This window comes from Saccopteryx leptura, chromosome 12 (assembly GCF_036850995.1).
Source record: "Saccopteryx leptura isolate mSacLep1 chromosome 12, mSacLep1_pri_phased_curated, whole genome shotgun sequence".
NCBI lineage: Eukaryota > Metazoa > Chordata > Mammalia > Chiroptera > Emballonuridae > Saccopteryx > Saccopteryx leptura.
The window spans coordinates 34,961,972-34,988,104 of NC_089514.1; the positions used below are offsets into that span (position 1 = coordinate 34,961,972).

Here is a 26,133-nt window from a genome sequence, read left to right on the forward strand (position 1 = left end):
CTGGTCACATGGACTGAAACCCAAGCTGAAGTCAGTCCACTCTTCAAGGTATTGGCCTTATCTGGGTGGCATCCACCTGGCAGAAGGCAAGCGCAGAGTGGGAAGGTACAATCACACCCGTCAGTTTAGGCTGCGATGCTCTCCGCTCTCCGCAGGTGAAGCTGGAACAGGCGGGATATTGGAGCGAGTCTCCTCACTGAGCTCCGGCATACAGTACATGAGGCCGAAAGTCCTTTCGTGTGCTTTCCAGCCCTTGTAACACCTTCTCCTTTTCCTTATTTTTCCGTAATGCTGATGCGTTAAAACCAGAATTAAACAAAACAAAAATACATTTAAAAATAATTTTTAATGAGTATACATTTACAAAAGCAGTCATCTTTTAACATGGGAAAACATACAAAAATAAACGGCATATGAGCTTAAAATTTTTTTCTAGAATACATGAAATACACCAGTAGTGAAGAAAAAAAATTTTTTTTTTAATGTAGATCCATTTGGCTCTGTTAAAAGGAATTCACTATTTTCATCTATTCCAAACTTATTCTCTCCACCTTAAATAAACTGGAGGAGTTGGCTGGGTTAGGGTGGTCAGATTGGTTTGACGGTTTGGGGTGGGAGGAGTTTGGGGAGGGAGGGAAAGGAAATTGGCTTCTCTGGTCAGCTGATGGGCTTTGGAGCCTTTGCAGTTGACACTGAGGGTCAGGACCGCCAGTGTAGTGTTATTTCAAAACCACCCGGGGGCGCTCTTTAACTTCTAGCTTCTTGGAAAGCTTTTGTTAAGTACGCAGGTAGAGCATTTTTATTGTACTAGGTTATAAAAGTGGAGTCTATTTTACTCCAGGAAAGCTTTGTTGCCTAGGTGTGGTATTTTCTATTTTTAGCGATGAACTGTAACCCAGTTAGAACTAGATAGTACTCAACCAATTCTCTAGCCAACGGCAGTCTCCAACTCTGAAACGCTTGGCTCTTTGGCATAAAATGGAGTGGATGAGTAGTGGCAGTTTTCCTGTCTTTCCCACTGATGGTCTAGGGTGGGCAGCACACACCACAGCTCTGCTCAAAGTCTTCCAGATACTTTATGTCTTTGCGTGGGTGGATCAAGGATAAATTACTGGCTGATATGTTCTGTGTAACTTCTTAGTGAACACAGATTGAAATAAAAAACAAGGGCTAAAAGGGTATGACGAAACTAATACCCTATCTATTACCAATGATAGTGCTGAGGTCATTTTAGAAGTAATTTTGCAATATATATCAAATACTATTAAAAGTTCTTTAATTTTTAAATCCCAATTCTTGGCAGCATTCTGAGGAAATAATTAGAAATAAGGAAAAAAGATGTAAGTGCTAAGGACTTCTCTGAAATGTTATTTGTTTTAGAAAAAAAAATGAATATAACCTGCATGTTTTATTAAGGCAGTGGTTAATAAACGCTCATTTGATGTAATATTATGCATCTATAAATTAAATACATATACCATGTAACTAAGAACAAAGCTGATAATATCTTTAGTGAAGAAGGATCTAAAGTTGAGTATACAGTATAGATAGAACTATTTTCAAACAGTTTTGTAGAAAAATATTCTGGATTACAGATAATGCTTTAATACACTTTAATTGTTTTGTATAATGTCATGTCATGTAGACTATATGGTAATCAAAGTAAAAAGGAGAAAACAGAATGATATTGACAGAGCAGGTGAAAATGTCAAACCAAAAGCCTTTTGGTTATTTCAGTATGTAGGAAGATCGTGCATAAGGCTTCTATTAGCTCCATTTATGTGTCGGAAGGCTAATCTAGTGAAGGTCATCCTGGAAATAGAAATATCAGCACAGAAAAATGGACTCATCTTGTATTTCAGTGAGCATTTGAGAAAGAACCGTGTCTCACGTCACAACTCCTGCTCACACCTGTCTGCCCCTTACTCTTCCCAGAATTCTCTCTCATCCCTGCATCCTTCTCACTTACACTTCCATTATTCATTATTTCACAGCTTGAACTTACAATGAACTATGACACATTATAGAAGTTTCTGTTTTATACTAGAAATCCATTTCTTAGATGATTAATAAACTTTTGGAATATATTATTTACAAAGCATAATATAATATCTAAATAAAACCAAACCTAATCTAGTGCAACTTTACAGCATTTATTTAGCTTGCTATCTGATATTCTGGTTTACTTGAACTTTTTGTTCAAGGGCTTTTAGTAACACTGTCTTGCTCATTGTACAGTGAGAAAATCCAAGTGGGTATCCTTCGATATTAACCAACCTTTCTTGTAGAGAAGGGATCTTTGGACAACTGTATAGATTTGCATATACTGTATCTGGCCCATACTTCAATCCATTGTAGTATTTTGTTGTGTTATAAAATTGTTCCCCTATACACACTTTTATTGGTAAAACAAAAATCAAAGAGCATATTTAACTCATAATTTACTATGGTAATATTTATAATCACCTTCATGTCCAAAAAACAAAAAAACCTCATTTCTTTTACTTCATTTGGCTTTCATCTTCACACACACCTAATAAAGCCTTTATCAGTGCCCACCATTTTAACTGTTTTTATTTTCACTCCACTCAGTTCTTGAACGAAAGAAGGAACATTTGCATGTACTTCCCTTGGAATTTGCAGGACTCTGGTTATGCATGGTGCCCACTAGATGCTTCAGAGTGTGCAGATACAGGGCTAATCGGGATCTCAGCCCAGCAGCCTCCGCGAGAAGCCGGACCTGCATGAATTCATCACCAACCAAAGGTAAAGAGCTGTTCTCTTCCAATCTCCCCATTTCTCAAAGCCAGGCAACCTGTCCATCACTGTTCACAAACTTTAGGCCCTGGTGGAGGAAAAACGTTGTCTTTATTGAGCCCGTTATTCATCTCTGAATATATAATTCAGATCTCTGGGTGAATCCAACGTTGCTTTAAATATCTGTTTTTGCATTGAATGGCGATTGTGAAAATTTCGTGTTCCTCTCCCAGCCCTGGCGGATCCGTGTGAGAGTCTTGTCTATACAGGGCAGGATGAGGATAAACTTGATGACCAGCACGGTGCAGGGAATGATGAGGGCTATCACGTGAGCTGAAGGAAGATACCATCTGAGATTGGCGGGATTGAGGAATCTCTTTCCACCATACACCAGGGTGTGAGCTGTGCACAAGATCAGGGTCAAATAACCCAGTTTGGACTATAAAAGCAAGAAACAAAAAATATGTCAATTAACACTATTTACATAGTGTTACATAGTTTGCTCAGAGCAAAAACACTCTGAGCCAGTGAAGGATATTTGTCAACAACCACAAACCATTGAAACCTATCATTTTAGAACACTTGTGAAGAAAGCATTAACCCTCCTTCACGATGATAAATATCTTATTAAGAAAAGATTGTATTTACAAATGACATGCTGGTTTCATCTTAACCTGGCGGATAGGAAAATTTCCCAGGAGTAAACTCCTTTGAGTTAGAATGAATAAGGCGCCTTGCCTCCTTTCTCAGTGGTAAATGCTTTCCTAGATTAGCTTTTCTGGGGTTCAGAGATGAGACACTATCTGTCCTCAGGAAATACTCTGTTAGGATATGTAACTGACTAAAAGCACACACTAACTAATTTCTATCACAAAAGCTCAATATTTATTTCCTATCTTCATGTCTTGAATAAAGGCATTAACATGAGAAAATGTTGATTGCTTTTGGTCCCTGGAAGAAACTGTAAGGCTTTTGAAATACAAATAGTTCTATAAAATGCAAACCTAATATCAATTACTAACAGCCTATTCTATATTGGTTCACTATGAACGTGCATCAGAATAATCTGGAGGGCCTGTTAAAACAAATTGCTGGGTCATACCTCCAGAGTTTCTGATTCATCAGGTCTGAGAGGGCCTGGGGATTTGTGCACCTAACACGATCCCAGGTGCTGCTGGTGCTGCTGATCCTGGTACCACACTTTGAGGACCACTGGTATATAAGAGTAGTTAAAAAAACCCTTTAATGAGGCATCTGGTGGTTGATATATGTAAAAAACAGATCTTCTCTGTTACAGACCAGCATTGAGTCTGGTATGATGACAGCTTAGCATAGCTTGTTTCTAAAGTTTTATACTTCATTTCATTATATTGCTTATATATCAATGTGTCCTAGTCTAAGGTTGATTTTCAGAAGTAGAATGTTTTGTCTCTGGGTTTCTGTTCACCTTGCACTGAGTGCATCTTCACACAGGAAGTACAGTAGTTGCTGGTGCTTTTCCCTCCAGGCTTGTAGCAAGGGGTACCTTGCTAGGAGTCAAACCATCATGAGTTCTGCCTTTTGGTACCAGGCTTTAGGATCTTCTATTTTTTTTTTTTTTTGTATTTTTCTGAAGTGAGAAACGGGGAGGCAGAGAGACAAATTCCTGCATGCATCCAACTGGGATCCACTGGGCATGCCCACCAGGGGCGATGCTCTGTGCATCTGTACTGTTGCTCTGTTGCAACCAGAACCATTCTAGCGCCTGAGGCAGAGGCCATAGAGCCATCTTCAGCCCCAAGGCCAACTTTGGTCCAATGGAGCTTTGGATACAGGAGGGGGAGAGAGAGATAGAGAGAAAGTAAAAGGGGAAGGTTGGAGAAGCATATGGGAACTTCTCCTCTGTGCCCTGGCTGGGAATTGAACCCATAACTTCCACACACTGGACCAATCGGCTGATAAGGTTGCAGGTGGGGGCCATGACCCCTCCTCCCTTAAGTGGACAGAGAGACACTGACAAACTGGATGTTCCATGTCACTACCCCCTGGGCATCTGGGTGACTAACTCGGGTTTGGAAGGTCCCCTAGTTTACTTACAATTAATCTTACATAAATCACTAAAAGCTACATTTTTCCTTAATGACCACCAGCCCCCACCCTTAAATCCCCTATTTAACCCTACCTGTTAGAGAACCGGGGGGTGCTCTCCCTTACAAGACAGCCCGGCAGGTCTTCTCTCAATAAAGCCTGTTACACTGGTCTTTCAGACTCCGATTGAGTCTATCACCAGCCAGGGTGCATTTTCGAATATGAACTGATTTCAGTTGCTATTTTTATGAGATTGCTAGAGAAGTGATGGAGCAGAATGACAATTCATGCATGGTATGAGAAGAAAATGAGAATATTTGTAAAGCCAGACTCATTTTGCACTAAACGTAGAGTAAGTCTTGAGGTCCTTACCTGGACAAATCGGAACTCTCTCCAGTTGACCACGTTGCTTACTGATGGCAACGAAGTGATCCCCAAGAGGACAAACAAGAAAAACCCCAGCATTCCCAAGGCCAGATAGGAGTCATTCAGCCAGGCATACGTGGTATTGAATGGATTTTCCTTCTTGGATATTGCCTAAGAAATATTATAAGCAATTTTTAAAAATTACATTAAAAAATAAACTGCTTAAACTTTCAAAAAAGACTGAAAACATGGTTTCTTCACCTAAGGCAAGTAATATGACATTTCTTAATAATCATTTGAAAATAATTGTAGATAAAATTACACTAAGAATTTTTTTTTGTTTTTTTGTTTTTTTTTCTGAATCTGGAAATGGGGAGAGACAGTCAGACAGACTCCCGCATGCGCCCGACAGGGATCCACCCGGCACGCCCACCAGGGGCGACGCTCTGCCCACCAGGGGGCGATGCTCTGCCCCTCCAGGGCATCGCTCTGCCGCGACCAGAGCCACTCTAGCACCTGGGGCAGAGGCCAAGGAGCCATCTCCAGCGCCCGGGCCATCTTTGCTCCAATGGAGCCTTGGCTGCGGGAGGGGAAGAGAGAGACAGAGAGGAAGGGGGGGGTGGAGAAGCAAATGGGCGCTTCTCCTGTGTGCCCTGGCTGGGAATTGAACCCGGGTCCCCCGCACGCCAGGCCGACGCTCTACCGCTGAGCCAACCGGCCAGGGCCTTTTTTAAATTTTTTAATTTTAATTTTTATGAAAAAGTAATTGGTTCTGCTGGGACTTTATTGTAATAGTTAATTCTAGGAACTGTATACAGAGTTTTAATTGACACTGTAAATCCTAAAACAAAGTAAACATTTACTTAAACCTTTTTTACCATATGGTTTCTTGTTGCTGAAGCAAAACTTGATGTTCTCAAATGATGACATCACGATTCTGTTTTTCTGCTGTCTATGCTAATTATTCACAACTTTGGGTTCCTTCATGTCTATAGATGCAGTACAGCGTTGCGTCTTTCACACGACAGATTGAGGGAAACCTGGTCCCTTCAGTGTGATTGTTAGTCAAGGACCTCCCATGTATTTGTGAGGAGAATAATGGAGAGAAACCCACAGAAGCACCATCACTGAGTTGCTGACTAACAAAATAACTCTGAGACTGAAGTAATATTGGTCAAAACCAATCATTTCCTAACTGGTGGTGATGTATATATAGCACTTCCTGTGGGGTTGCTTTTAGACTCCTGGAGTTGATTCTATGATTTTTTTTTTTTTTTTACTTATGCAGAAAGTACTATTTGCCATTTGCTTAAAAAACTAAACAATTGAGGACAATTCCACAATTAAAAAACATTAATGCGGTTATAAGCACTCTTTTGTTAATTTGTTTACATTTTTGTGACACATGTGGGAACAGTCCACATGTCTTACATGTGGACTTATTTTCCAGATGGTCGGTCTTGATTTTCAAAGGGAAGTAGCATGCATAAACCCAGAGCTTGAAAATGTGTTGGTTTACGTTTCTTGATTGTGTCTCAAAGGAATTTAGGTAGGTGCCATAGGTGTCCTGAGCTCTCAAACCTGTCATTTTGTCAGGATCCCATCAGTCCTGGGAATACGGTTCTGGACCCAAGGGGACCTAGGAATATTTCTTTCCTTCACAATGTCTATATGAGATCTCAACTGGATTCACTCAAAAACAAAGCCAAAAACAGACATGATGTGTCGAATTCTAGATACTTTAGAAAATAAAGATGCTTAGAAGACTGATTTTCTATAACTGTAAAATGGAATACAGTATCCTGTAGCAGGATACCTCTTTGACTGAAGGAATAAGAGAGTTATAATGAGGAGAGAATTACCTGGCTAATGGTCTGGTTTCCGATCCGCCATCGTACATAATAACGAATAGGAATCACAAGCGTGTAGAGGACGTGGAGAAAGGCAAACCCGAGTGCTATCAAGCCAAGCTGCTTTCTGCAAAGCATCCAGTGGTCAAGCCAGTCCGGGAATCGGCGGTATTTGGTACCTCGGTACAGCTGCAGAATGGCAGCAAGAACACCAGGCAGGTACACCACGGCCAGCAGAGTCAGTGCTGCTATTGGAAAGATGCGATTTGGAATGGAAATAGCCAGGCGGAATGTGCTGTCTTTCTTTTCATAAACGTAAGGATAGATGATGTCTCTGATAACACAGTAGACAAAGAAGAAGACACACAGAACAGCTGACAAGTAGAAGGGGAACTTCCACATTGGAAACAGTTGCAGGGGGTAGTTTTCAATTTCATTGGCTGCCATGAGCGATCCTTGGTCCAGAGGAGTGAGTCCGAGAGTACGAACCATATCCATCACTCTGTGCTTGGCTTTGCTGTCATTCCCGCAGACAAGCACCTGAGTTGGAAAGAATTGTATTTGTGTTTATTCTTCCTTTAATCATTATTTGGAAGGTCAATAGAAATACTGCTTAGAACCAGGACTTGTAGCGAACTGCTTTACCAACAAGGATGTTGCATCACCATATTTAATGAGATGATGATTTAGACTTACACATGTTGTTGGATAGGTAAGTACTACATGGTTTCAGGCACATCACACTGATGGGACAAGCCTTTTTCTTGGCCTCACAGTGTGAGTAGTTTGATGTTTCTTTTGTATTGGTGGGTGCCACATCACTTATGGAGTGCTTCTAATCTCAGAGAATAAAGGAAATAGGCTCATATAAGGTAATGGGAGTGGAAGGGATATCTATCAACAGTTTTAGCTGTGTTATTTTCTAGTTCTATTGAGAGGCTGCTAGAGACTGACATCACTGGGTTCTATCAGTCCCAAAGCAGAGAGTGCAGACAGTGGGAAATAAATCACAACTGATTACCTTACTTGGCTAAGCCCAAGAAAACTATTCATGTAGCTTATTAGCTGAATGAAATAGTGGATATTTTAATTTGGAATTATAGTTTAGAATCTTTGAGGTAAGTTCACATTAAAACATTCACTTTTTAGCCTGACCAGGTGGTGGCACAGTGGTAGAGCATCGGACTGGGATGCAGAGGACCTGGGTTTGAAACGCCGAGGTTTCTGGCTTGAACACGGGCTCATCTGGCTTGAGCACAGGCTTACCAGCTTGAGCATGGCGTCACTGGCTTGAGTATGGAATCATAGAACATGACCCCATGGTCACTGGCTTGAAGCCCAAGGTCACTGGCTTAAGCAAGGGGTCACTCGCTCTGCTGTAGCCCCCTAGTCAAAGCACACATGAGAAAGTAATTAATGAACACCTAAGATGCTGCAACAAAGAATTGATGCTTCTCATCTCTCTCCCTTCCTATCTGTCTAACCCTATCTGTCCCTCTCTCTGACTGTCAAAACAAAACAAAACAAAACAAAACAAAAAACATTCACTTTCTAAAGGTTGAGTGTAAAGAAAATTCATTGTTTAGTCTTACCTGCCGACTTGCATCCAGTGCTCCTGACTGGAGAGCCCAGGCTGAGATGGTATTAAATGCTTTTACTACATGGGCTCCTGGCGTCAGCTCAGCGAGGTGCTCTGCATTAGATTCTGGGTACTGATTGATTTTGAGGTTGTTGCTGACATCGACCAATATTTTTCCATGGAGAACCTCAGTTAGTTCCGTGAGAAAATCGTAATGTTCCCTGTGGAGGGCTATGATTATGATGTCAGATTTCTTGGCCGCTTCTGAATAGCTCAAGACTCCTGCACCGTTGGGCAACAGACTGGACATCCTAGGGTTTCGACTTCCAAAAACAATAGAATAGCCACACTGGAGCATTTTAAGTCCCAGCGATCTTCCAAAATCTCCTGTTCCAAAAATACATACGGTCTCTTGCTCCTCTGAAGACACCATTGTAAGGGGAAGCACATCAGCAGACGTTTTCTCCATGACTGAAAGATAATGATAAATCAAATACCCAATAAAACATGAGTGCTCTGGGCAGTGGAACAATTAATTATTATCCTCAGAAACAGTGGTTGACGGATGTTGTTTTAAGCTTCTAATGGATTCCCCAAAGCATTAGGAAGAAATAAAAATTGTCATATGTATTCTTATGTGTCTTATTAACAAAATCATTGATGAAAAGGTTCTGTTAGGTAAAAACATGCAGTAAAAAAATCAAGACATTTACTGGTGGATACTTTATGCACACGTTTTGCAATGATATTATATTTATAGAACACTTAGAGTTTGAAAAGTTCTCCATCTGCCTATCTTCTCACTTCTCTAGTCTTTTATCCTATTATATTATTTTATAAAATTAATATGGTAATATTATATTATAATAATATATTATAATAATATATCCACTTACATTATTTCTCTCTGTTATATTAGAGTGAACCTTTGCAAGCAAAATACAGATTTGACATAGTTGCTGGTATTCTTTAATGAGATGGGTGATGTCTTTACTGACATATTCTCACTTGGATCACTTTAATAATTGCAAAGAGAGTGATTCTGGGGTCTATTTTGAGTATTTGGCCACCACATTCATTTGTTCTAACCTTCCATAAACTTTTTTTCAATGAAGATATTGACTACACAGCACTCTTTATTTGTTATTGTTGTTCCACCTATGACTAGCCTTGGCACTTTGGGTAAGTTACCTAAACTCTCTGTGTCTCAGTGCCATCATCTTTAAAATGAGAAATTAATAGTACCTATTATGGAGACATTAGAAGGATCAAATGACTTAGTTGATGTTAAAACAGTTTTTGAGACATAATAAATTAGCTATCAATAGATTACTTCATAATCTACTATCAATTTATTAGTCATCTAATTAATATAGTCTTTATATAAATTCTGTAAATTAAGGGTTAATTAGGCTTCTATAACTGTATTTATTGGACATTCATGAACTTTATCTGAAACGTCTTTCAATAATTCTTAAGAAACTTCTGTCTCACTTTTTTCTTATAAATAAAACCTTACATGAAATGGCTTAAGAGAATAGGAATTTATCAAAATAGAGATGCAAAAACAGCTAAGTCTCAAATTCTCCCAATTGTAATTCTTTTACATTTTATTTTAATATTTGTCTCTTAAAATGCAGCTTGGCAATCTCATGTAACAGACTTGGGCTGTTACCCCAGCCACTAAAATTTACTTTATTTACTCTTCCACCTTTAGAGACATCACTGGGCATACTGCAGATACAAAAGCAGTAAGGAGATATTAAATATCACTGGATGACTTAACAGAATGAGATATAGTAATTAAATTAGAGAAGTTCTCAGGTGGATTATTCCATTGGCCACTTCTCGGGCTCCACAGCAAATCCTCCTGGTCTGTGCCCAGTCCCTGGGCAGCAACTGAGTGCTGCTCAGCTTCCAGGGCTGAGCAGAGGCTCACTTTGCAGCCCCACATCTTATAGCTCTTGGTTCTCGCCCTGGGGCCCTTCTGATACCTGTCCCTGTGTAGCACTCAAGACATGTCCAACTTATGGGACCCCCGTAGACCAATAAGACTGAGGACTCCATAGATAGCTGCTTCCTTTTCATCTTCTGGCACAGAGCTCTGACAAATTTCATAAGGCTCCTCGGAAGGCCCTGCTGGATCCGAGCACCACTCATCGGTAGCAATGGCCAACGTCGCGCCCTCTTCCTGCCTTTGCCACCTTCCCTGGTTTGTGCTGCTTGCCCTCCTGAAATCACTCCCCTAACGAACTACGGAACCTGAACACAAGCCTTTGTCGTAGCTCTGCTTGCTAATCAACCCAGGAAAACATGCTGTTTTGATTATTTTTTTATGAAGAAAAACCATGATCAAATCTGAGGTTACTATAAAATAAGTAGGATGGTGAAATAACATGTAAAAAGTAAAAAGTTAGTAATTATTTGAAAGAATTTACTTCCTTACTCTTGGGAAAATACCCTAGTAATAGCAGTATGTAAAAAAGAGATGTATTCATACTCTAAACCATAAGAGAAATCATTTTACAGTAAGCACTACGTAAAGAAGGAAGTTACGCCTATTTCAGACTATTTGTAACTCAAAATAGCTCACTTGTGTCAACATGGATATAGGGAGGTAGTAAGGTTTCTTGTTTAAAGACTCAAAATATGTTCCCTAGTCTTATTTTACTCTTTGCTGTAGGATGAAAGGAATAAAGAAAATAAGAAAAGGGGGCAAATAGGGAGCAGAGTTATTAAGGGAAATATGGTTAAAATAGTTGAAACATAACATTGTGGTCTCCTCTCTTTCCTTCAGCTCTTTATGAACCTCAGGTACCTAACAGGAAACACAATAAGAATATCCCCTGGTTTGCATGATCCCGTGGACTGGTTTTCCCTCCTATGGAAGCATTTCCTGGAGAGGCTCCTTGAGAAGAGGGCAGACAGGTAATGTGATCCAACAAAGGTGTTTGTAGCGTTAGAGATAAGCAACCAATGACACAGATGCCAAAATAGCAAAAACGACTGTGAAAGCCATGGTCTGCTGCCACTGAAGTGCGTGTGTGTGTGTGCGTGCGTGCGTGCCTGTGCGTGCGTGCGATAAGAGGGACCAGGTGGGGTCATTTAAAGTGTTTCCCATTATCTCCCTATGTCCGCAGATCCCACCGCCATGTTTCGGGACCTGAAGCAGCCTTCTTCTCGGATGTTCCCATGAGGACGCTAGGGCCAGTCTGGTGTGTTTACTTCTCTTACCTCCCAGAGCTCAGACCTCAGAGGCCATTTCCAGCTTCAGAGGATTTTAGCATACGAAAATCATGGGATGCCCAAACTGGATTACAAAGATTGTATATATAAAATGCTTATACTTAACAAATCAGTGACATTAACAACAAAGAAATCTTTTCATCTGAAATAATTATAGACACACAGAAAGTTGTCAAGTTAGTACAAGAGGTCCCTGGCATCCTTCACCATTTCCTCCGATAATGGAAAAAAATAAAACAGAACAGGCACTGCTAAGAGAGTCACTTCATATAGATTAGAGTCGGGAGGCTGTGAAGGAAGTGTGATCTTAGCACTCCTTGCGCTTCAGTCCTCAGAGCTGCTAAGTTGCTGAACCTGTTGCTAAACTCAGCTCCGGGATGACTCACAAACACCTAGCTGCTCTGTGGACACACACAGACTGGCCCTCTTCCTTGTAGTTGGTACCCCTCATTTGCATATGGAAACTAACCAGTCCCTGTTAACCTGCCAGCAACCCTTCACTTGCATGAAAGAATTGTACTCTGTGGTTTTTGCTTTTACAGACCCTGCCTTTGTTTTCTCTGGAGGGCAGCTTGGGTTGTTACCTGAATCAGAGATGCAAAACTTTAAAGACTCCAAATAAACTTTGAAACTGTTTTACCTCCTCAGATCTTCATTAGTTAACACCTGCAATGATTATATTTTATATGGCTCTCGTCCAGAATCACCACTAGGAAACTGACATTGGTGCAAGTGTGTGCAGAGTTCTGCGCTATTTCATTGCACGTGCAGGTTCCTGTACCCACTGCTGTCATCAGGGCACAGAGCTAGTCAGGTACCACCCTTTACAGTCATACTTACCCCTCTCTGCCTCCCTTGGTCCCTGCAGACCATCGATCTGTTCTCTAACTCCATAATTTCATCATTTTGAGAATGTTATATAAATAAACCCCCATAAAAATGTAACCTTTTCTTATTGTATTTTTTTTCTTTCATTTAGAATAATGCCCTTAAGATCTATCCAATTCCCCCTTAAATCAGGAACAAGACAGGGTTGTCCACTCTCTCCACTCTTATTTAATGTGGTACTAGAGGTTCTTGCCACAGCAATCAGACAAGACAAAGAAATAAAAGGCATTCATATCGGAAAAGAAGAAGTAAAGGTATCACTTTTTGCAGATGATATGATCCTATACATCGAAAACCCCAAAGAATCCACAAAAATACTTCTAGAAAAAATAAGCCAATACAGTAAGGTCGCAGGATACAAAATTAACATACAGAAGTCAATAGCCTTTCTATATGCCAACAATGAAACATTTGAGAATGAACTCAAAAGAATAATCCCCTTCACGATTGCAACAAAAAAAATAAAATACCTAGGAATAAACATAACAAAGAATGTAAAGGACTTATACAATGAAAACTATAAACCATTGTTAAGGGAAATCGAAAAAGACATTATGAGATGGAAGAATATTCCTTGTTCTTGGTTAGGTAGAATAAATATAATCAAGATGGCCATATTACCCAAAGCTATATACAAATTTAATGCAATTCCCATCAAAATTCCAATGACATTTTTTAAAGAAATGGAGCAAAAAATCATCAGATTTATATGGAACTATAAAAATCCCAGAATAGCCAAAGCAATCCTAAAGAAAAGGAATGAAGCTGGGGGCATTACAATACCTGACTTCAAACTCTATTATAGGGCCACGACAATCAAAACAGCATGGTATTGGCAGAAAAATAGACACTCAGACCAATGGAACAGAATAGAAAGCCCAGAAATAAAATCACATATATATAGTCAAATAATTTTTGATAAAGGGGCCAACAACACACAATGGAGAAAAGAAAGCCTCTTCAACAAATGGTGCTGGGAAAACTGGAAAGCCACATGCAAAAGAATGAAGCTGGACTACAGTTTGTCCCCCTGTACTAAAATTAACTCAAAATGGATCAAAGATCTAAACATAAGACCTGAAACAATAAAGTACATAGAAGAAGACATAGGTACCAAACTCATGGACCTGGGCTTTAAAGAGCATTTTATGAATTTGACTCCACAGGCAAGAGAAGTGAAAGCAAAAATTAATGAATGGGACTACATCAGACTAAGAATTTTTTGTTCAGCAAGAGAAATTGATAACAAGATAAACAGACAGCCAACTAATTGGGAAATGATATTTTTAAGCACCTGCTCAGATAAGGGCCTAATATCCAAAATATACAAAGAACTCATAAAACTCAACGACAAACAAACAATCCAATAAAAAAATGGGAAGAGGATATGAACAGACACTTCTCCCAGGAAGAAATACAGATGGCCAACAGATATATGAAAAGATGCTCATCTTCTTTAGTTATTAGAGAAATGCAAATCAAAACTGCAATGAGATACCACCTCACACCTGTTAGATTAGCTATTATTAACAAGACAGGTAATAGCAAATGTTGGAGAGGTTGTGGAGAAAAAAAAACCCTCATCCACTGTTGGTGGGAATGTAAAGTAGTACAACCATTATGGAAGAAAGTATGGTGGTTCCTCAAAAAACTGAAAATAGAACTACCTTATGACCCAGCAATCCCTCTACTGGATATATACCCCAAAAACTCAGAAACATTGACTTGTAAAGACACATGCAGCCCCATGTTCATTGCAGCATTGTTCACAGTGGCAAGGACATGGAAACAACCAAAAAGCCCATCAATAGATGACTGGATAAAGAAGATGTGGCACATATACACCATGGAATACTACTCAGCCATAAGAAATGATGACATCGGATCATTTATAGCAAAATGGTGGGTCCTTGACAACATTATACGGAGTGAAATAAGTAAATCAGAAAAAACCAGGAACTGCATTTTTCCATACATAGATGGGACATAAAAGTGAGACCAAGAGACATTGATAAGAGTGTGGTGGTTACGGGGGGAGGGAGGAGAGGGAGAGGGAAGGGGGAGGGGGAGGGGCACAAAGAGAACTAGATAGAGGGTGACAGGACAATCTGACTTTGGGTGATGGGTATGCAACATAATTGAACTTTAAGATAACCTGGACATGTTATCTTTGAATATATGTATCTTGATTTACTGATGTCACCCCATTAAAAATAAATACAATAAAAAAAAAAAAAAAAAAAAAAAGATCCATCCAAGTTGGTGCTTGTATCAATAGTAGTTGGACCTTGTTTCTTGCTGAGTAGCAATCCATGGAAGTGGACCTTTTCATTTGCTCATTTGCTGCCCGCATGTCCTGTTTAGTTAAATGTCTCTTAATGTCTTCTGCTATTTTCTAATTGGATTGTTTGTTTTTTATCTTTGAATGTTTATGTATATAGACTAGATATGAGTCATTTGTCAGATATATGCTTTCACAAATTTTTCACCAGTCTGTAGCTTTTTCTTTCATCATCTTAACAGGGTCATTCACAAAGAAAATGTTTTCAACTCTGATGAAATTGAATATATATTTTTTGGGTGTGTATGGATTGTGCATTTGATATCATGTCTAAGATTTCATCACTAAACACTAGGTCCTCAATATTTTCTCCTAAAGGTTTTATAGTTTTATATTTTACATTTAAATCCATTATCTATTTTGGGTTAATATTTGTATAAAGTGTGAGGTTTAAGCCAAGGTTCATTTGTTTTGTATATGAATATCTAATTACTTCCTTGTCATTTGTTAAAAAGATCATCTTTCTTTCATTGACTTGCTTTTTACCTTTGTAAAAAGGCAGTTGTCTACACATGTGTGGGTCTGTTTTTGGGTTCTCTATTCTGTTCCATTGGTCCATGTGTCTACCATTTGCCTCTGACCATAGTTATATAGTGAGTGAGTATTAAAATTGGGTAGATAGATTCTTCCCACATTATTATTTTATTTTCAGAACTGTTTTAGATATTCTAGTTGCTTTGTCTTTCAATATAAGTTCTAGGATACTTGGCATATAGATATATAGCTTATAGTTAACAAATCAATGCTTTTTCACATATGCAAAAATGCAACGTAACCTATTTGTTTTGTTTAGGAGATTATCCCAGGCTGTTTTAAAATATGAATTGATTGTATACTAAAGCATGATAGCCATCTACAGATACCTGATAAATAGATATAAAGTTAAAATTGTATGATGGACTTTCATCCTAGCAGTATATTTCTGTACAGGCATAAATCTCATTTGGAGAATAGAGTGAAGTAAAAATTTTAGAGTCCTGTGTATCAGCAGCCAGAGACAAAATGTCCCTTTGCCTCCCCAGTTCTGGACTACACCTATTCCCCATTCCTCTTAGATAGGAGAAGAGGGTCAACAACCCAGTCAGGCCCTTTCTAAAAGGTGGCACTTTCTTGCCTTACTCTTGGAAGAGGGGCTATTTGTCTCCTCCAGCGCTTTCATAGAATGAAGAAGAAAACATATAAATACTTATGTATATAAGACCATTTGTAGAAGAAGAAGAAAGGAAGAAAAAAAATCTTCCTTTCTCTGGTGCAGATGAGCCTGAAAGAAAATATTAGCCTTCATGAATTCCTCCTATATCTTTTATTCTGAGAAATCCACAAAACATACAAATGAAATACAATAAGTCATAAGTTCTTTTATGTAAAGATTCAACCTTAGTTATATACATTAGTCTTATTGGTTTTTAAGTACACCAAATTTTACATGTATATACGAACTAATAATGCAGAAAATGTTTGACAAAAAAGATTTGGAGGTGATCATAAAACCAACTTTTAAGACAACACTATCAACTTCACAACACACACACTATTGAGTAATAGAACTAGTGTGCTGAGGACCTTAATAAAATTGTAAGTAGACAAATGAAGCCCACCCTACAGGGTTTGGTTTGGAGCGGATGGAAGGAGAAGGGAATGGTGGTACAGACAGAAGTCTTCCTGGCACTCCTTCCAGTGTTTCATTTACTCAGCGAAACAATTTCTTAGAACCACTAAGCCTTAAAAAATGCAATACCTCTGCAAAGGATTAGGAGAGAAACCAGTGGATTTCAACCTTGGTGCACAGTGGAATCATGGGAGAGCTTTTGCAAAATACTGATGACCAGACCCTTGGGATTCTGACTAAGTTGGCCGAGTAGAGCCTAAGCATTGCTTTTTAAATTAAAATTTTACTTTTTTAAAGCTTCCTCAGGTGATTCTACTGTAGAGCCAAGACAGTGAACCATTACCTGTTAGCTTTCAGTGGTTCTCGTCTCTGGTCACACATTATAATCAGCTGGGCAGCTACTAAAGGCTACGGTATCACCTGCTGAAATTCTGAATCTATAGAAGCTGGTCTGAGGGAGCGCTGAGGCATTTTGCAAAAACCAAGTGAAACAAGCAGTCAATACTAAGGAGCACCCAGGGCCAAGAACCACTGGGAATGAAAAAAGATAAGGATTTATTTTTTGAAGAGGAGCTGTGGGAGGAGGAAGGCAGCGGGAGATCAGGGTGTTGATGAGCTTATAAGGAGATGCAGCAAAAGCAGAAACATTTTATCTGCTTTCCATTTTTTCCCCTAAGTAATCACTGACCAGGTCTGAGAGTCTAGAATCTGCATGCCATCTGAACCTGGTCTCGAAGGGTCAAGGGAGCCAGACACAGGACTTGGTGTCAGACTGCAGGTAAGCTTTGCCTGTAACTTTCTCCAGGAAACCTCGAACAGTTAGTTGTCTCCCACAAAGGCAGTTTGATTAAATCCATCCACGTATCTACGCCTGTCCTCCTTAATAGCCACCCTCACATAGTGCCAGACAGTATCTCGTTTATCATCTGGATGACACCTTTATTACAGACATTCTGCCCCTTTCTCCATTTGAGAATTCAGCTTTAAGTTCTGAAATGATTGTTCCTACAAGCTGTTTGAATCCCTTGGACAGTATGTGCTTTGGACACCCCTCATGCGTTGGTGCTGGAGCACACACACAAGTCATATTTGGCAGCTTCCAGGGAGTTAGAATACAAATGACTCTTCTAAACTCTGTAAGATGTGATAGGATTTTTTCATTTTAATTTAATGCCGTAAACAGGTTTTGTTTTTTTTGTTTATTTTTTAGTCCTTCCTCTCTTCCTGTTTTACTATTCCTTTTGAATTTCAACCTGAAAGCTCAACATAACTTGACAGTATATTTATAATGAGCTGTAACCCATGAATTAAATATGTTTTTATTTCATCACAAAGTTTAGGACAGGAGGGTGTTCTGCAATTATGCCAGCCGCCTTGTGATTCAGAACATTTATTTTGATATATACCAGGGACAATGGGAAAGCAAAAACTATATATTATTTTTAAAAAAGACTGCTTAGCTCTGGCTGGGTAGCTCAGTTGGTTAGAGCATCGTCCCGAAATACAGAGGTTGCTGGTTTGATCCCCGATCAGGACACATACAGCAACATATTGATGTTGTTCTCTCTTTCTCCCCCTTCCTCTTTTGCTAGAAATTCATAAATAAAAATGAAAAAAAAACCCTAAACTAATACATGAACCTGTCTCATTTTCTCATTGAGTTATTTATCTATTTAGTGAGATCAAGGCTCTTTAGGGAAAGCAAATAGGTTTACATTTAAGCATACAGCATTTTATTGAAAGGTATATGTTACTGTAGCAAAATCAAAGGACTTTGGTTTAAAGACTGACGACAGTATATATAAAGACTGTGCCCACAATCAGTGGATTTTCTTATTCTTTTTCTTTCTTTTTTTTAAGATGGTTCAATCTTCAGTCTATATGTAATTTGAAAATATAACAGGATATTTCTTATTTTTGCCTTGTAGTTAGAAGCAGCTCTGACTGTAAGAGCCATAGGACCACCAGAAATATATCATTTAAAGCTCTTAATTTAAATAAAGAGACCTCTGCAGGTTTGTTGCGATAAAAGTGATTATTTCAATTGTTTTATGAGAAAATGTTATGTGCATCACAGCAACTTAATTTACTAATGATTAGTTTTAATGCCACCCACTAGAATGACACAAAAGGAAATAATCTTACCTTGGACAATTTGATCCAGTCACAAGGGCATAACTAACTATAACCTTTACATTGAGGTTCTGTGGGGATAGATGCTTCCACATGAATTGCTAATAATCAGAACTAGCTCGGGCTTGGGTGGCAACCAAAATGATCCTATTCGTAACATTTCCTTACTAACAAATGAATTACCAGGACAGCAGAGTAATACAGTTCTATATTATCTATTTTAATTGTGCTTTAGGGAAAGAAAAATTTTTTTTTTTGTATTTTTCTGAAGCTGGAAACAGGAGAGACAGACTCCCGTATGCGCCCGACCGGGATCCACCCGGCACGCCCATCAGGGGCGAAGCTCTGCCCACCAGGGGGCGATGCTCTGCCCCTCCGGGGCGTCGCTCTTTTGCGACCAGAGCCACTCTAGCGCCTGGGGCAGAGGCCAAGGAGCCATCCCCAGCGCCAGGGCCATCTTTGCTCCAATGGAGCCTTGGCTGTGGGAGGGGAAGAGAGAGACAGAGAGGAAGGAGGGTGGGGGGTGGGGGTTGGAGAAGCAAATGGGCGCTTCTCCTATGTGCCCTGCCCGGGAATTGAACCCGGGTCCCCCGCACGCCAGGCCGACGCTCTACCGCTGAGCCAATCGGCCAGGGCGAAAGAAACATTTTTAATTTAAGTTCTTGGGTGAAATTCTAGTTCAATTAAAAATATTATTAATATATGTATGTTTTCACATTTAGATCTCAACTCCATCTGTCAAGATAAATGAAAATTATTTTCTGATTTCCTGGCCAAGAATTTCATCAGGTAAGCTCATTATCCACTGTTGAGGCTGGTTAGTTCATTCGATTAAAGCCTGGGACTCATAACAACAAGGTCAGGGGTTCAGTTATGTCTGAGTGTATTCACCTTGACTTCCATTTACATTCTAATTACTGAACAACTTCTTTGATATCTGTGGTTCATCAAAGATTCAGTCTCATGACCAAGACCTGGATTGTCACCTTCAGAAAAACAACTTTCAATGATTGAGTGGCATCTGGCTTGTACACACTACATGAGCATTGCTTATTGGATAATTTGGTGATTACAACAACTCATTTAATATTTAGTGTAAATTAATAGGTTTTGCTTTCTAGTACTACTGTAATCAGAGATAGTTAGAAAGTGATTTAATCATTTCAATTTTGAATTAACTTTGTTTAAAGTAATTTCCTGTGAATAGTCATTTACTTTTACACTGAGGCCACTAGGCATTACTACATACTTGATAAGAGCAGTTCTGCTGTATTTTTGAACCCTCCCCTTGAATCCTGTGGTGGGAGAATTCCATTGTGCTTCCAAGTATCTCTTTCCCATTTTTAGAAATCTCCAGGGGGTGGTTCACATGTTCTCATGAATACAGTTTCCTTCATCTTCTTGGGGATACTATTTTCTTCCATTTTACTCCGGCTCTTGCAGGGACTCCCAGTGGCCACAGGGCCTAATGTTTGCCAAGGTCTGCGTGACCTGTGGGGTCCGGGCTGGCCTGGCAGCTGCTGGTTTCTTAGCTCATGAGAGAAAGTGCTCTGGAGACTCTGCCCTTCTCTGTGTTTTACTCTGATAAACAAGCCTGGGTGCAGTGTTTGGTGGATAAACACTTTCTAAGGAAACAACCTAGGATTTCAATCTTAGTTCTTTTCAGATATGTGGCCAGAGCCAGCTTGCCAGTTGAGAGCTTGAAATCAGCCGTGAAGGGGAGTTTTCACATCATGGAAATCTGCAAATGCTACAACCAGGACATTTTCCCCCTTAAAAAGCTATTTTTTATGTTACTGGGTCTTTCTCTGTCTCTCATTCACTTCTCCCCAGAACTCTGGCATGGAACTGTGGAAATGGGAAAATAATTGGGCTGACCAGATGATACATTTTCCCAATCCTGTCTCTGCACATTAGGCCCGAATCTCTTTCCGTAGGGACCTCCCTTCTCAGAAGACTCCTAGATTCTTAATCCATGTGGCTCCTCGCCCCAAGCAAGGTGCCAGATGCGCCCCACCCCACACATGGAGTTAATACAGTTTGGACTGTGAATCTGAAACCACTGCTAGACTCGTGGTCTCCTCAGGGACATACATTCAGGGACCTTTTTGTGTACACACTTCCCCAAACACACATCTTCCACACATTCCTTAAAAAGAAAAGGAAAAAACCCCTCAGTTTGGGATCTTAGTCTAAGATCACTAGCTAGTGGCATCTTCTCACTGTTAACTGTAATGAACCACTTAGCAACCTGCTAATTGCTTTCTCTTTGATCTCCTTCCATTCCCCATCCCACCTGTGCACCTATGTCAGCGCAATGAAAGGGATGAAGGAATCATTTTAACTGAAGAAGAAATAACTAGAAGCATAATAATTTTTTACAAGAATGATTTTCATCTAACTTTTTCTTTTGAACTATTCAATAGGCCTTATATCTTATGACATGCCCTGAGGGATTACAGAAGAGCTAAATGTTTTACTTAAGTTAAACTAATTAAAACCTTTAGAAACTCAATATTCCAGTTTTTATGACCTCAGTTAAATGCCTTAATTGCATTATGTCACTCTTGAAAACGAATTACTCTTAGAATGAATTACACTCCTCTATGTATTATAGTTACAAATTTATTATGAAACTTACCCAGTATAGCAATAATGGGGTTACTAAAATTAAGGTTAATGAGAAGAAACACCAAGGTTTCTGCAGTTTCTTTTTCCTTTTAAAAATGTAGTTATAGCCTGATCAGGTGGTGGCACAGTGGATAGAGCATTGGACTGGGACACAGAGGACGTAGGTCTGAAACCCTGAGGTTGCCAGCTTGAGTGAGGGCTGATCTGGCTTGAGCACGGGCTCACCAGCTTGAGCACGGGATCACTGGCTTGAGTGTGGGATCATAGATATGACCAATGGTTGCTGGCTTGAGCCCAAGGTCACTGGTTCGAGCAAGGGGTCATTCAATCTGCTTGTAGCCCCCCCACCCCCGTGAAGGCACATATGAGAAAGCAATCAATGAACAACTAAGGTGCCATAACGAAGAAGTGATGCTTCTCATCTCTCTCCCTTCCTGTCTGTCCCTATCTGTCCGTCTCTCGCTAAAAAAAAAAGTAGTTATAACACTTTATGTACCAAGCATTCTCATGCTTCTTCTCAAATGGCAGAAAATTAAAATCTGGACACATGATGTATTAACTAGTATAGTACAGGGGACACCGATGCTCATAACTTACTATCCCCATAATGAGCAGCATCTTCCAAAAATAAAAATCAGTGTTACCAATGATATCTTGGTAGGAGCTCCTGTTTCCAGCAGATGTACTGGCCAGCCCCTCTGTGCCCGGCACCGGCTACGCACAGGGATGCAATGATCAGTGAGACCCTCCTGGTCCTCAGGTACTCCATCTCGGGGAGGACGGAGAAACCTAACCAAGTGGCCGTAATACAGCGTGTGAGGCCCTGAGCAGAGGCATGGCCAGTGTGGATCCCAGGCCGGAGAAGGGGCACTGATCTGCCTGGGAAACAGGACAAGAAAATTTACCAAAATCTGTGCAACATCACTTCAGCCACTATTGAACTTGGCTCAAAGCTGTTTCCACACCCTATAAAAAGAGCAAGCATAGATGAAAGATGCATAATCACTGTTGATGGCTGAGGCCCCCTCCTATTCCCATGCCCCTCAGGGTTGGTACAGTCACCACTGAGGACATGATTGGAGCCCCTTCAGTATTTGGAGCCACGGCCAAAGCCTGTGTCCCAATAATCCCCTAGGCAGGTACTATATCGTTACACCAGATCACCTCTTAGCTTTCTTTATACCCAGAATGCTAGTTCTTAACTTTTCAAAACTGTGAACTTAATTTCATCCTGACATTATGATTTAGCATGCAATCTTCATTTAAAATAAACATATTTCTCTTCAAACTCTTTAGAAATATGTTACTGTCAAAGTACAATTGGGCAAGAGCACTCCACACATAGTTGAATAAACAAGTCTAGAGCATTGTGGAGAAGCATTTAAGTTAGGATGGTTGTGTCCTGCCTAGTTCATCACAGTAGAAATATTAGTTCCAGAAGACTATTGCATTCTTTCTAGTGATATATTTCTAAAAGATGATTTTCTTTTTTCTCTGTTTTTACGTTGAGAGGAGGGAGAAAGTGAGTCAGATTCCCGCACACTCCCTGACCAGGATCTAGTCGGCAACCCTGTCAGGGGCTGATGCTCAAGTACTGAGCTATTTTTACTGCCTGAGGCTGATGTGCTCCAATGGAGCTATCCTCAGCACCTGGGGCCACATTTGAATCAATTGGCTGTGAGAGGGGCAGAAGGAGGGAAGGGGGAGAGGGAAGTGGGGAGAAGCAGGTGGTCACTTCTCTTATATTCCCTGACTGGGGATTGAACCCAGGATGTCCATATGCCAGGCTGATGCTCTATCCACTGAGCCACTCACCAGGACCTAAAAGATGATTTTTAAACAGTGCAAGCATTCTTTGTTCTCTTTTTCTTAATGATTTTGGAAACAAATTGTTTATGCATACTACACACACACACACACACACACACACACGTTTTCTTGTCATGCGATTTTAAGCATTAATCATCCTTTAGTTATTTATCTAGCTTTATTCCTTCCAGAACTGATTTCTTCTCAACAATAACAAGTGTTAATTCAAATAATTTTGCAAATGGCCAAAAGTCATTCAAAATATTTTGAGTATGTGACATATCATGTGCAACTTCTCAGGAAGTCTTTCTAAGTATTGACCCATTCTCTTTGGATGCACAAAGAGCAAACAGGTGACTTCCGAGGTCTTATTTTTACTATCTCTGGCCTACTATTTTTAAAAAATTACATTCAGAAAACCTTCTTATCCTAGATTTTTATGTTAGGACGTAAAGGTAGGTATAGATGCAGTCACTAAGAAAACTATCTCTTCCTCAGAGGACAACCCCAAGGAAACCACCTACAAGGTGCCTTAGCAAGTCTTCAAGTTTGAAGGATGATTGTATTATTATAATTTGTTTTTGCCAGTATTAGTCTTCTTAAGATTTTAAAAGCAGTTGACAAGATTCAAATGACTTATAAAGAGAACTAGATGGTAAGGATCATGAAATGGTGAACTGTGTAATTAAGGGTGACTGCAGGGTCAGCTACTGGGGAGACTTTAAAAGGATAATCTACATCCTTTTAATAATTGCATTAATAATGGTAGAGTATTACAGGGTGGGTCTTCAGGAGACAGGGAAGTTTAGAATGACTGCTCAGGGTTTCTTTGATTTTGAAAATCTATGACAGATAGACCTCTTTTTCTTAAAACTGTTCACAACAAGGCTCAACGCCCAGGGTTTTCAACTTAGTAACAGCCTTATAAAAATTTATTTGGTTACTTCTCACAATAGTTAGCAAGCTTACGCAAGGCAGAGGCTGGAAACCATTCTTAAGCTCTGGGTCAGGCCTTGTACATGCTGGTTTCTGAACCTCAGGTTGCTGTGTGAACTTTATTCAGCAGAACCACAAACGTTGCCAGATGAAGAAAGTGCTATTGCCCAATTTCTCTACACACATGTACTATTTACTTTAAAACCGCGAAGCCTGACAAATAGGGAGTGCTTTATCCTGTTTTATGCGTTGGCAGTGTTTGCCACGCAGGTAGAATTTTATACCGTGCTAAATCACAGCATTCTCAAAAACTTGGGGCTTTGCAAAAGGCCATATCTCAAAGAATTTACTACTTCAGATAAATGTGCCATTTTATTAAATTACATCCACTGTATCAGAAAAAAATGTTCTCCTATGTGAGTGGCATTTATGAGACTGCCATTTAAAGGGAATAGGACAGTCTCACATAGCAAGGCTGAAGGTTTTGAAAACTGAGAATACTCTCTGAATGATAAATGTGGTAAAGTCTAAGATTCTTGTATGGGAAGAGACTCTTTCCATTACTGCGTAAAAACAAAACCTGCATTACTATGAAGAGAGTAATTACTTGGTTATACCTATAGAATTAATAAGAAGATTGTAAAAAATATTCAAACCTGCAAGCATCTTTAGTCATGGATTTTCACCTAGTTAGAGTTGGGCTTTGCGGATTGTCTGGTCCAATAGTCTTCTATGTTACATATGTGGAAACTGAGGCTGAAGTGTTGAGCTTCTAGTTACAAGTAGGAAAAGAAATTCCAACCCCCTTCCAAATTCCCAATCCAATTCATTTTCCATCACACCAGTCATCTTTTAAAGAAAGTTTCTGAATTACCATCCAGAGGAAAATTATCATTTTGCTGCCTCTGGACAAACAGAACCAAGGCTTTATTTATTCTTTGGAATAAATTACATTTCAAATACTATTTATCTGGAAAAGCAACTGCCAAGCTTATAGAAAGAAATTTAAATCACGATCAAGGATGGAAGTGGTTACATATCTCAGGATGAATTTCAGCTCTTGGTCAAGCAGTGACCTCAGGTCTGAAACTGCAGAGATTGCCAAAACCACGTTCTTCCAGGCTCCTGGCGGGCACCACAGGATCGCTTTAATCCAGAAGTAAGATACAGAGAGGAATCCAAACTCCGAAGTCTTTTTCCTCTGCACTCTGGTGTAGAGATAAGCGATTAAAAAGCTAGGAAACTAGACGCTTGCTAAATTGCTTAACAGATTGCGCGACACCCTTTGCTGTTTACCGGGAGAGGGTGCGGGCTGGATGGGGAGTTTGCCAGCACCTTCTCCCAGCGCCAGCGAACTCGGGCACAGGGGTCCTGAAAGGCGAGGCTCCAGGTTGGCTGAAGCAGATAAAGGAGGCGGGCCCTGTGGCGAAAAGTACAAGGCAAATAGCCAGCAACATGACCCACCTGTGGGAGGGGTGCTTCCAAGCTGCTACCGTCTGGGCAGCAGCAGCTGTGCGCACAGCTGGCCAGGCTGGGAGGGTGAAGCTTCCAGCGCTCCAGCTCAGGGCTGTGGCTCGAGGTTCTCGCTGGTATAAGAAGGCAGAGAGGGGAGGGGAGGGGAGGAGGGAGCCACTAGATTTCGCAAGAAAAACGGTGAAGAAAGCGTTTCCAGGAAGAGTTCAAGTGGGAATCCCGGGCAGCTGGAAGGACTAGAACTTCCTGTTCTGCTGCTGCAGCATTTGCTACACGTGTTGCTGCTGATCTCTCACTGGCGGGATTTCTGAGGGTTTTCCCGAGTCCTTGGAATCTGCATCCCAGGCAGATTGAGGCTTGGGATGCTGAGGAGGACCCCTTTATGAAGGGCCTCTTGAGTATCTGTGAAAACCACCTGGTCTAGGCTTCTAGGTATTTCTTTTCTTGC

The 26,133-nt window shown here is 40.1% G+C and overlaps 1 protein-coding gene across 1 annotated transcript; it reads right to left on the reverse strand.

Moving 5' to 3' along the window:
* Positions 1-313: 313 nt before the first annotated feature.
* On the reverse strand, positions 314-25,767 carry STEAP4 (STEAP4 metalloreductase). Its single transcript, XM_066353744.1, has 5 exons — positions 25,677-25,767; positions 8,633-9,090; positions 7,053-7,580; positions 5,197-5,361; positions 314-3,196 (listed from the first exon to the last, which is right to left on the reverse strand). Exons 2-5 carry the CDS (start codon positions 9,086-9,088, stop codon positions 2,933-2,935), a joined length of 1,413 nt encoding a protein of 470 aa, XP_066209841.1. The 5' UTR covers positions 9,089-9,090; positions 25,677-25,767; the 3' UTR covers positions 314-2,932.
* Between the last annotated feature and the right edge of the window lie 366 nt (positions 25,768-26,133).